At 63.3% G+C, this 11445-nt stretch overlaps 1 protein-coding gene across 3 annotated transcripts in view; it reads right to left on the bottom strand.

The window, feature by feature from the left end:
- Positions 1–4281: 4281 nt before the first annotated feature.
- TEDC1 (tubulin epsilon and delta complex 1) overlaps positions 4282–11445 on the bottom strand; it is an 11119-nt gene continuing 3955 nt past the window's right edge. For all 3 annotated transcript variants that reach the window (XM_073895981.1, XM_073895980.1, XM_073895979.1), the window contains exons 6-9: positions 10184–10282; positions 7633–7719; positions 7082–7249; positions 4282–6125 (exon numbers count right to left, since the gene is read on the bottom strand). In XM_073895981.1, the coding sequence (XP_073752082.1) occupies positions 5802–6125; positions 7082–7249; positions 7633–7719; positions 10184–10282 (678 nt within the window). In that variant the 3' untranslated portion in view covers positions 4282–5801. The remainder of the gene's footprint in view (positions 6126–7081; positions 7250–7632; positions 7720–10183; positions 10283–11445) is intronic.

The following is an 11445-nucleotide window of genomic DNA, read 5'->3' as shown; positions in this document are numbered from 1 at the left end:
AGCTAAGTATACCTAAAAGCAGAAAAATCGCCTAAAGGACAAAGAATGGAGTTGTGTACTGGTAAAAGGAACACTAGGGGCGCCTGGCTGGCTCAGTCGCTGGAGCATCTGACTCCTGATTTCGGCTCAGGTCATGATTCAGGGTCGTGGGATCGAGCCCCACATCGGGCTCTGTACTCAGCTGAGAGTCTGCTTAAATCTCTCTCTCTTTCTGCCCCCCACGTACACACTCTCTCCCTAGAATAAGTAAATCTTAAAAAAAAAAAAAGTGGGGCGCCTGGGTGGCTCAGTCGTTAAGCGTCTGCCTTCGGTTCAGGTCATGCTCCCAGGGTCCTGGGATCGAGTCCCGCATCGGGCTCCCTGCTCCGCGGGAAGCCTGCTTCTCCCTCTCCCACTCCCCCTGCTTGTGTTCCCTCCCTCGCTGTGTCTCTCTCTGTCAAATAAAATCTTTTAAAATAAAAAAAAAAGTTAAAATAGGCCTTTTTACAGGAATGCAGGGATGGCTCGATGTGGGAAGGAGTGTTGGTGTAGTTGATGCAACGTATTTCATTACAAAAGGGTGAAGGAGAAAATCATATGATTGTCTTGATTAGTGAAGACAAAGCATTTGAAATCTATGATCTAAAAAAGCCCTTGGGAAAACAAGAGTGGAAGAAAACTTTCTAAAAGTCACAAAACTTCACGGAAAGCACACAGCGAGTGCAGCAGCTAATGGAGAAGCCTTGGGTGCACGGCCCCGGCAGAGGGAGATAGGAATGCCTGCCGTCCTGCTGCCAACGGGTGGAGCGTTAGCCCCATGGCCAAAGTGAAACCACAGCCGCCACGGAGGCTTTCTACACCAGCAGTAACGGGGCATTTCGCGTCTCTTCGCCCGGAGCCCCTCCTGCCTGTGCTCAGCAGGCTGCGTCCTGACGTGGAAACAGAGCCGTGGGACGGACGGGAACTGAATTTGGAGGACGGGCCAGGGCAGATCAAGGAGGAAAGGGCACGTCTGCACGGAGGTGGTGTTTGGGAACTGGCTCACCCTGTGGGAAACCGGGACACCACCCACATGGCAGACCCTGGAGGACAGAAAATGTGAGAGAGAAGGAAAAACCCGGGGGAAGGAAACAAACGGAGAACATGGTGTAGGAGAGGCGGCCTGTCTCCAGACGCTCGCCAAAAGAACCAAGAAGCAACAAGACGATCGACCTGGTGAACACGGAATGTAAGCTCTCTGTTCGGCAAAGCGGAAGTACCAGCAAGCGTTTAACCGGATGGCAGAATGGAGAAGATGCTTACAATGAGTGAAACCAGGGAGGGATGTGCAGTCCCAAACACAAGTGACCAAATGGTTCACGCAGTCACATCAGAGGGCGCCTGAGAAGCGAAGCAGGTGCCGGTGAAGACGCTCCCGGTCAGGTAAATTCGGAGACCGCTTAATGCCCACTCCCCCGCACACCTGCGGAAGCCAGACTGTGCTGAGGGAGGCTCTCGGGGAAGGTCATGGCTGGTCGGAGTGGGGGCTGGAAGGGGGCACAACCAGGCGTCCCCAGCCAGGTGCAGGGTCCCGCTGCTCTGTTCCCGGGCTCCTGGCCCTTCTGTGAGGTTTGAGAAGGCGCGCAGAGCCTTGCAGGTTCCGATATCCTACGGAAGTCATTCCAGAGATGTAAGAACTCATGTTTTCAGTTTATGGGTAGTTGGGTTTTTGTTTTGTCTTTTTCGGAACTGCTGCTACATTGTTAGGACCTAAATACCTATTACACTTTTGGGTCCCGATGAGCAGACCTGTTAGATATTTATTCCGAGCAGTGGGTACTGGGAAGAGCCCCGGGGGAGAGCAACGCCAGACCCCAGGACGTGACCTTGGGGGAGAACCACCTGCCGCTGCCAAGCTCCCCCCAGGGAGACAAGCCCCAGGCCCATCCAGCCTCTGCTCCCGCTCACATCCCGGTGTCGCCATCACAGCCACATCTGGCCCTCGACGATCCAGACAGCCGGAAAACTAAACCAGAGGAGGGGTGTTTGCAAAGCCATGAGCACCACGGCATTATCCACAACAGCCAGCGGCTGGGAGACGTTCATAAGTGGAATCTTCCTCACTCTTAGTTTAGGGGAGAGTCCTGAGCCCTGCCACCGGAAGGCTGAACCGCGGGGGCACCGAGCACGGAGTGGCCTCCGCCACTCACAGGACGACACACCGTGTGACCCACTCATCGGACGTCCCTAGAGGAGTCCGTCCACACGGACAAAGTGGGGTGGGGGCGCCAGGGGCTGGGGGGGCTGCGTGTGGATGGGGCCAGAGCAGCACTTGGGGAAGATGAGGTTCCGGAGACGGTGCCTGGGGGGCTCAGGCGTTGAGCGTCTGCCTTCAGCCCGGGTCATGGTCCCAGGGCCCTGGGATCGAGCCCTGCATCCGGCTCCCTGCTTCTCCCTCTCCCACTCCCCCTGCTTGTGTTCCCTCTCTCGCTGTGTCTCTGTCTCTGTTGAAAAATAAATAAAATCTTTAAAAAAAAAATTAAAAACTGTCCCCAAAGGGGAGGTAACAAATCTTGGGTGTTATAAATAATAATCTGAGTAAACCAGACGGAAAAACAAGAGAGCCATCAGTTCACATGCCACACAACCAAGACAGCCACAGACCCCGGATCCAAAATCTACCAGAACCCACCCCAGCCCCCCCCCCCCCCCCCCCCCCCCCTCGGTGACCCCCCAGCACGTCTCACCCTCCCTGACTCCCTCTCTGAGCACTGTGCGGCCCCACAAATACAGACCCCGTTTCCTCTGTCTGACCACCCCCTGGGCTCACTCGGTGCCCGTCCTCTAGGCCTCTGACCACCACCCTAACCCCAGTGGCACGGCCGTGGCCACCCTGTTTATGGGGTTTAGTCTCCGCACCCCAGGGCACTGTGTGAATCCTGGTTGACGGATGAGCGGGGAATGGCCAGCTCAGCCAAGAAGGGGCAGGGAGGGGAGGGTGGTGCTGGCCTCGCTCAGAACCCAAGACCCTGTGAGGACACAGGAGCATGGGCACCCGTGTAGGTCTGGGGGCCACGGCCGCAGGGCAGGACCCGGCGGGGGGTGAGGGGGTGGCTGTGCACCAGACCACCGGCTGTGTCTCTCGGGAACACCTACAGGTGTCCACAGGAGGCGTCCTGACTGCCCAGGTCCAGCCAAGGTCGACCAATGGTGTGAGGAGGCCCTGAACTGAAGGGACAGGAAGCGAGCCAGTGGGTGGTGAGGTCAGCGCCAGAAGCACCCTGGAGCTGGCACGGGAAAGGTGGCCGTGGTGCAGCCAGTGAAGTGGATGCACCTGTGTGCAGGGCTCGCCCGTGGGTCCTGCTGGCACTGTATTCAATAAAACACCAAAGAGGGCAGCGCGGGTGCAGCAGACGCAGGTCCACAAAGCCCATGGGCCGTGCCACCGAGACCCCTCCCCGGCCTGTGTGGCTCCCGCTCTCAGGGTCTCCTCGTGGGTCTCCGTCTGTGACCTGCTCTGCCTCCCACGTTCCGGGAGGCCTGGTCACCGTGCTGCCCGCGGTCCACTCCTACCGGGCCGGCTGCTGTGCGGGCGGCCGTTGGCAGGTCACAGAGCGTTTCCCAGCACTGGCTCAAGCCCCCCGCCCCTGGCCTGCGCTGGCCCTGCGCCCACCCAGCGGGTCTGGGTCACATCGTGACCCCGGACCCTCTTCTCTGGGGTGCCTGCCTCTGTCTCTGCACAAGTCTTCACAGGTCACAGGGGAATTCTACTCTGGCTCGTCTGTCCTTGTCTCTGTGGGGTCTTCTGAGAAGCAGGTCTCCGGTGTCCCTGCGGCGAATGGAGCGTGGTGTCCTTCCCTCCCGCGGCCGCACTGTCCTTCACATCTCCCTGGGGAGCCGGGGGCTCCCACTGTGCCGACCTCACAGAAGCCTGCCTGCCAGAGCAGCCCGCTGCCCCTCCTGACCCCGCTGCCCCCAGCTGCACCCCCCCTGTCCCCCGCTGCCCCTCGCTGGCCAGGCCAGGCCGCAGCCTGCACCTGCTTCTGTTCCAGCGGCTGTCTCAGGCCGGTGGACCTGTCGCGTCAGCGTAGGGGAGGCGGGGGAATGTCAGACGGCAGCCTGTGGACAGACTCGCTGGTTCTGCCCCGCGCCTCCTGCCCACCACTAAGTGTTTGCTAACTTACCATGGCCTTCGTAAGAGCCACACAGGGCGCACCTGCTCCCCGGGCCACCATGAGTGTGCCTGGCCTCCCCCTAGACTGGGCCTCTTGGGGCCTGTCCCACCCACATACCCCGGGGTCCACACCAAAGTCACAGACACCATAGGGTTTTAAGTGGCATGTATTGGATCCACACATCAGCTTGACAAGGGGCAGCTCCGTAATCCTGAGCTTGCATGTGGCTGCTAAACCTCAAGTTCCCAAGGGCCAATGGGTGTCCTGGCTCAACAGCGGTCCCCAGAAGGCAGGGGGCTCTGGGTGGACTTGTTTCCCAGATGAGGAGGGTCCCATCGGTGGTTGGGATGGCTGAGGGCGTGGCAGGCAGAGAGGGGCGGCTGCAGGGAGTCCAGAAGGGACTTCACACATTCGGAGGGCTGCAGGTGGAGGGTCGAGGCCCTGTGGGCCCTGGACCACAGCTGGGGCCCTGAAGAGGAGCTGGGAGAGGGGCTGTGGTTTGGAGGGAGGGACCCCAGCCCAGAGACTGTCCAGGGGCCAGGCCTGTGAGGAGAGGGTCAGGGATGCCCACCTGACCAGTCTGCCTGGACTGACCAGTGCAGACGGAGCACTGGCGTGTCCCCCAAGGGATGGGGAGGGGCCGGGGTGGCCGAGACCAGCCCTGTGCTTCTGGGTGTGAGCGGTCACTCCAGCAAACCCCCAGCCAGCCAGGAAAAGCCAACGAGAGAACGTTCTGCCGTGTGTCCTTGGGCCTGACCTGGCCGGCCAGAGGCAGCCAAAAGGCCCCTGTACTAGCCCAGCAGGAGGCTGGGGTTCAACTGCCCTGAGCCAAGGGGAGCCTGGCGAGGGAGGCAGGATGAGTCTGTCTGTGCCTGCTGGGTGAGGGGTGCCGAGAAGCTGGGCCCCCTGGGATGGAGGGGGTGCCTGTTCCGGCAGGCTGGGGGCCACATCCCCCGGACACAGATGGCTCTTTGTCAGGGCCGAGCCCAGTTCCCTGAACAGTCTCATGCACAAAGCCCCCTCTGTCCACAGTGGCCTCCCCCTCACCCCCAGCACCACCCCCAGGAAAGGAACAGCATCCCCCACCCCCAGGCTCCCAGCCAGCATCCCTGCCCAACACACGCACACACACCAGGCACAGGCTCAAGGTGGGGCGTGCGGTGGGGCCAGGACGCAGTGTGTATGGGGGCATCCAGGGCTATCCCTTCCCCCAGGACCCTGATGCCCAGCCCAGGCTGCAGGCCGTGCCTGACCCTCCAGCATGGGGGCAGCCCTGGACCAGCCCAGCTTTGGCCAACCACTACCCAGGGTCCCGTTCCCCTGGGCCTGAGCACAGACCTGACCCTCCCCAGGCAGGAACCTGGAAGGGTGGCCTGGGGAGGCCAGGGCAGAGCTTCACCCCTGCAGGGAGGCCTCTACAACTTATTTCTGCATACTCTCTTGATCCTGAATGCCCACAGACCCCACACTGGGCCTGTCATGCCTGCCCCCAGTATGGCTAGCCAAGGGCCCGGGCTGTGCCCAAAGCAGGGACATCCAGGGCTCAGGGGAAGCACGCCACAGGGTTGTGCCTGCATCATCCCTGGGGCCACCCTGAAACCTGCCCCTCTGCGGCCCAGCCAGGGCGTCAGGGCAGGTCCCCCTCAAGGAGGCCACACCCACGGGCCCTCAGCGACCGGGTGGCAGGATCCAGAGAAGGCCGGGCCGGGCTCCCGCCAGCCTGGTCAGCTCCTGCCAACACCGGGTCTGCAGCCGGCCCAGCACAGCCTCCAGGCAGGTTTCCCGGCTCCTCAGCACCCCAATCAGCTCGGCAGCCCGCAGGCCTGGGCCCCCCGAAGCTCCGGCGTCTCTCTTCACCAGCCGGCGGGGCCCATGGGTCTGGGCCAGGGCCTCACCTTGCTCCCAGGCCCGCTGAAGAGCGGCCAGCTCCCGTCCCACGGCCTCCTGTGAGGCCCGCTGCACAGCAGTCCACTCTGGCCCCCAGCCTCCAGCCTGCATGGGGGAGAAGGTAGCTCTGGAGCCTGCCCAGGACACCGGCTTTGCGCCCCCTTGGCCCCAGCACCAAGCCCCAGCAGCGCCCTGAGAAGGGCTGACAGCCCAGACCCTGCTCCTTCCCGGGAAAGGGGCCGGCCCCAGTGCCAGCTCTCCGGCGCCACCCTTCCAGCCTTCACATCACCCGCTCCGGGGCCCTGAGCCAGCAGAGGGGCCCCGGGGACACAGCCAGCAGCCTGATCCCCCGAGGGCCCTGCAGCACTACCCAGCTGCAGGCCCCACCCGCTCACCCAGGCCACCAAGGCCCCCGGGGCCCGTTCAGAGCCAAGCAGACCCTCGAGCCACACCCCCAACACTACCCAGCACGCCGGGGTCAGTGTCAGCCTCGCACACCCACTGTCCTCTGCTGAATCGGCCTCTCCCGCCTTCCCAGTGCTCCCAGGACAGGGGAAGCGTGCAGCAGGGCTGACCCAAGGGGACACTGCCTGCATTGGCCGCTTCTGACCCTCCAGAAGGGCCCGTCCCAGCTGGCCTGGGGCAGGGCACTGAGAAGAGGCTGTGCCCCCAGGTGGTGGCCCTGACCCTGGCCCTCGGTGGGCTCTGCCCCAAGGCCCTGCGCCGTGGCGGATGGCTCGTGTGAAGCGCCCACAAGCATCAGGCACGCCCCAGCGGTCACCACAGCAGAGGGGAAGGGGCTGCTAGCAACACCCCCGCCCCTCACAGTGTCCTGGAGACTTTAGGGTTAAACTGCCCTCAAGCTCCTCAAGATGCTTCAGAAAACTGAAGGGACTGTGGCCTGCGCAGTGCAGCGTGGGCAGGGCTCACGCGAGGACACTGGGGACTCCTCGTCACGCACCCTCCCGGGCCGCTGCAGTCACCCTCCCAGCCTTGGACTCAAGGTGAGTTCCACGAGGGGCTGTGTAAACACACCCTATGTCAGCGCCCCAAGCCCTCACCCTGGCCTCCCAGGCCACCCGCCGGGGTTCCGCCACTCCCCGCAGCTCCTCATGCAGGGCCTGCAACTCCTGGGCCACCAGCTCCAACTCGCTGGCCCCCACCGTGGGGGTCCTGGGCAGAAACGTGGGCTGTGAGGCCTCCAGGGGGCAGGCGCCCAGGACCGTGTCCTGCAGAGAGACCCAAGTAAGAGGCAGGCAGCAAGCCCGGGCCTCGTAAGCACAGGCCCAGGCCCAGTGGCACAGCCAGCGGGGACAGTGCCCACCCCCCGTGTGGACAGCCACCCATCATGCCAGCAGGCCTGGAGCCAGGGAGGGCGCAAAGGCCAGACTTCTGGAAGGCTGGAGCCCTCAGGGCAGGTGAGGGGACAGACAGACAGCTGGGAAGGGCCCCTGGCTCCGAGCCAGCAGGCCTGGGTCCTAACGCCAGCCACACAGTTGGGTGTGCATGTGGCCTCCCCGTCCCCTGTCCTGTCCGGGAAGGAGGCGGACGCCCCCCGCCCCCCCAGGAAGGCTGTGGTCAAGGCTGGGAGCAGGGAGAGAGCCGGTCACACCATCCACTTCCAGAAGACCAGCTCCTGCCGCCGCCACACCAGGGCGGCCTCCAGTTGTGCATTCTCACCCTCCAGCCTCTGAAGCAGCTGTAAAGCAAACCATACGCCGTGGCCAGGTCAGAACCCCACTTAGGACCCCCAGCGCCAGCAACGCAACCAGCATGCCCACCAGTCCCTCCCACCAGTCCCTCTGGCCTGCCAGCCGGTCACGTCAACCACCCACCTGCAGAGCCACCTCCCCACAGGCAGGGCAGGGCAGCCCCACCTCCGGGCACCACCAGGCTGACCACACCTGCGGCCCCCACACTGGCCCCAAACGTGAGTCCCCATAGGGCCAGGAGCTGACATGGAGCACCCTCGACTCGGGACCTCTGCCCCACACTCTCACTAACTGGGCGCTGCACCCAAGACACAGTCTTTCTTCTCTGCCTGTGTCTTAGAATGGGGAGCCCCTCCTGTGGGACCTAGGAACCCCAAAGGCAGGGGGGAGGCTGGGCCTGCACAGCCCCACACCTGCAGACCCCACACAGACACGGGGACCCACAGACAGCCAAGTGCTCTGGTTCTGGCTGTGGTAACACCTGCCCAGCCTTGGCCTCCAGAAGCTGGGGGCAGGGGGAGGGGGGAGGCAGGAGTTAGGAGTCCCACCACCAGAGGGCCCACTGACTGCTGTAGAGGTGCAGCGCAAGCCGGCCCCATCTCCCCCGCCCCGCCCCTGCCACCCCCACCAGGAAGCCACAGGCCTGCCCCTGCTCCTCCGTGAATGCAGCAGCCAGCACACACCGGCCAGGCCACAGGCTCTGCTCCTTCTAGGAGAGAGGTGCTGGGCTTCCTGAATCCAGGACAAAGGGCCAGCTAAGAGCTCTGCCAAGCCACCACGCCCGAGGGCTGGTGCACATGCCCCACACAACCGGCACGCATGGCCCGGGGTCCCTGCTGGCCAGGAAGGGGCCCCTGCTCCACAGCAAACAGACGGCCAGCCAGGCAGCCAGGAGCCTACTTGCTGCAGCTGGAACAGGGGCTCCGGAGTCAGGATGGAGGCTCACCCGCAGAAAGAACCACCATGGGCCTAGGGGAGCACAGTCTGGGAGTGGGGCATGGGGAGGGTGCAGGCCACATGCATGCATGCACACAGTTCACGTGGCTTCCGACCACAGACCCCAGGTGCGCCCCAGCTCCCCGGCTTCAGGCAAGGCACAACAGGAAGAGGCAACAAATCCCCTGTGCCCCCCCACTTTCGGGCCCAGTGCTGGAGCCTCGTGAGGCAGCCACCACCCCGGGTCCACCCCACTGCCCTGTGGCCAGGCACAGGGACGTGAGAAGGCTGCAGGCCCAGCTACTCCGCCGCATGCCTGGTCACGCACAGCAACCACAGATCACTCCAGAAGCTTCTGGGACCCATCCCAAGAGCGCAGGTCCTTTGGGGACACTGGCCCAGGCTTCTGCCAGTTCCCCCTCCAGAAACCTTGGAAGGAAGCCAATCGTGACCCCATCCACCTCAGGCTGTCTAGAGTCCTGCGGCACCAACACAGCCCAGCCTCAGACAGGAGGGGGAGCCACACAGGCCCCCACGCCACAGGGCCCAGGGCCCCAGGCAACACCTGGCTGGAACTGGTGCAGTTTCTGCTCTGCTCCAACCCGGGGCGGGGGGGGGGGGGGGGGCAGGAAGCCTGGGCCTCGCTGAGTCACCTGTAGAAGGGGACCTAGCCAAGGGCACCTCGGGTCACCGAGATCCTGCCTCGACACCGTGGAGCCCTGGACAAGTGCAGCCCTGCCTGAGCAGGGCCAGCCAGGTATTGGCCGGGGATGCAGGCCTGGCAGGCACCCTCAGGTGGCTACCCCAACCCCACAAAAGGGAGCACATGACCCCAGAGCTGGGATCTGCGGGACCTGGAAAGAGGGCCCACACCAGCCCTGAGCCTCAGCCCTCCTGCCTGGCCAAGTGCCCCCAGGCTGGACAGTGCCAGCCTCACATTCTGGGCCAGCCAGAGCCCAGCCCTCAAGTGACAGCCAGCCCTGGGCCTGTCCCAGGACACCCTGGCCATGCCAACCCAAGAGAAAGAAACAATCATGACAGATTAGGGTCTCCTGAAAAGAAAGTCAGCAAAGTGTGGGGCATGCTCAACAGCCCTCCCCTTACGACCTCATCACCAGACAACCCCTGCATGGGCTCCAGGCCCCAACACCATAAGCTTGAACGCTTAAGCAGTCTTCCTTAATTCCAGAGGCTCCCCCCTCACCCAGCTGCCAGCCCAGCCTAGACACCTGTGCCTCTGGGGCCCTAACCATGCCCAGCCACATGAACACACAGCAGCTGGTCTGGATTCCTGCACCACTGGATGGTCTAGGGAGCTGGGGGAGGCCCTGAGGACATGCCTGTCCCCACACCAGCAAGATGGTACGTTGGGCAATCACCCAGAGCTCATAGCTGGTTGGCTGGGTCCTCCTCAGGCCCCTCCCCACCTCAACCCCCACCACCTCACGTCTCTGCAGTCCTACACACCAACACACACCAGCCTCAGACAGGAGGGGGCCCCACGCCAGCCCTCACCTGCCGGCCGCCCTCTGGGTCCCTGAACAGCTCCGTCTCAGCAACAGACAGGTGGCCAAGGCTGCGGTCACTGTGGCAGCCACGGGTATAGGAGTGGATCTGAAACAGGCAGTGCAAACGCCAGGATGAGCAGGAAGGGGCACCTCTCCCAGCACTGAGTGAGGTTTTTGGAGCCTGCCTTGTAGGCAAGGAAATGGGCCACGCCTCACCAGGGTGCTCCAGGGAAGGCCAGGGTCAGGCTCAGGAGAGTAGTCAGTACTGCTGGGTCACTGGTCCGGGGCCCAGGCCCCTCCAGGAGGCCCCTGCAGTGGGAGGGGCCCTGGGCAGTCCCGCCTATAACCTCCCCATCCCACGCAGTTCCCGGGGGTATGGTGGGGATGGAATGGGGCACCAGTGCTTCTCCCTAAGCTCACTGACTGCCAGGTCCATGTGGCGGGAGAAACAGCCTCTGGACGGGCTAGGTGGTCCAGTGGAGCCAATGGCGGGGACAGAGAGTGACTGTTTGGGTCTGGGGGGCAGAGAACGCTTCCCAGCAAGATAAGACCTGAAGGCATCACAGAGGTTAATGAGTAGCTGTGTCCCAGCAGAAAGAGCTAGTAAAGCCCAAGTCAAGCAAGAGAGACACAGGTTCCAAGAAGGGCTGAGGATGCAAAAAGCCTTCTGCAGGGGTGCAGGGGTGTACAGGTACAGAGGTGCAAGGTGCAGAGCTCAGAGATGCACAGGTGCACGGTGCAGAGGTACAGGGTACAGAGGTGTACAGGTGCAGCGTGCAGAGGTACAGAGGTGCACAGGTGCAGGGGTGCAGAGGTGCAGGGTGCAGAGATGCAGGGTGCAGAGGTGCAGGGTGCACAGGTACAGGGTGCAGAGGTGCTGGGTGCACAGGTGCTGGGTGCACAGGTGCGGGGTGCACAGGTGCAGGGTACAGAGGTGCAGGATGCAGGGTGCACAGGTGCAGAGGTGCAGGGTGCAGAGGTGCTAGGTACAGAGGTGCCGGATGCAGAGGTGCAGGGTGCACAGGTGCAGGGTGGAGAGGTGCGGGGTGCACAGGTGCGGGGTGCACAGGTGCAGGATGCACAGGTGCGGGGTGCACAGGGGCAGGGTGCGCAGGTGCAGGGTGCACAGGTGCACAGATGCACAGGTACTGGGTACAGAGATGCTGGATGCAGAGGTGCAGGGTGCACAGGTGCAGGGGTGCAGAGGTGCTGGGTGCAGAGTTGCAGGGTGCACAGGTGCGGGGTGCAGAGGTGCAGGGTGCACAGGTG

The sequence above is a fragment of the Callorhinus ursinus genome, unplaced genomic scaffold, assembly GCF_003265705.2.
Source record: "Callorhinus ursinus isolate GAN/ISIS: 27379988/994484 unplaced genomic scaffold, GSC_fseal_2.0 scaffold8, whole genome shotgun sequence".
Classification (NCBI taxonomy): domain Eukaryota; kingdom Metazoa; phylum Chordata; class Mammalia; order Carnivora; family Otariidae; genus Callorhinus; species Callorhinus ursinus.
This window is presented reverse-complemented; position numbering and strand designations above follow the sequence as displayed.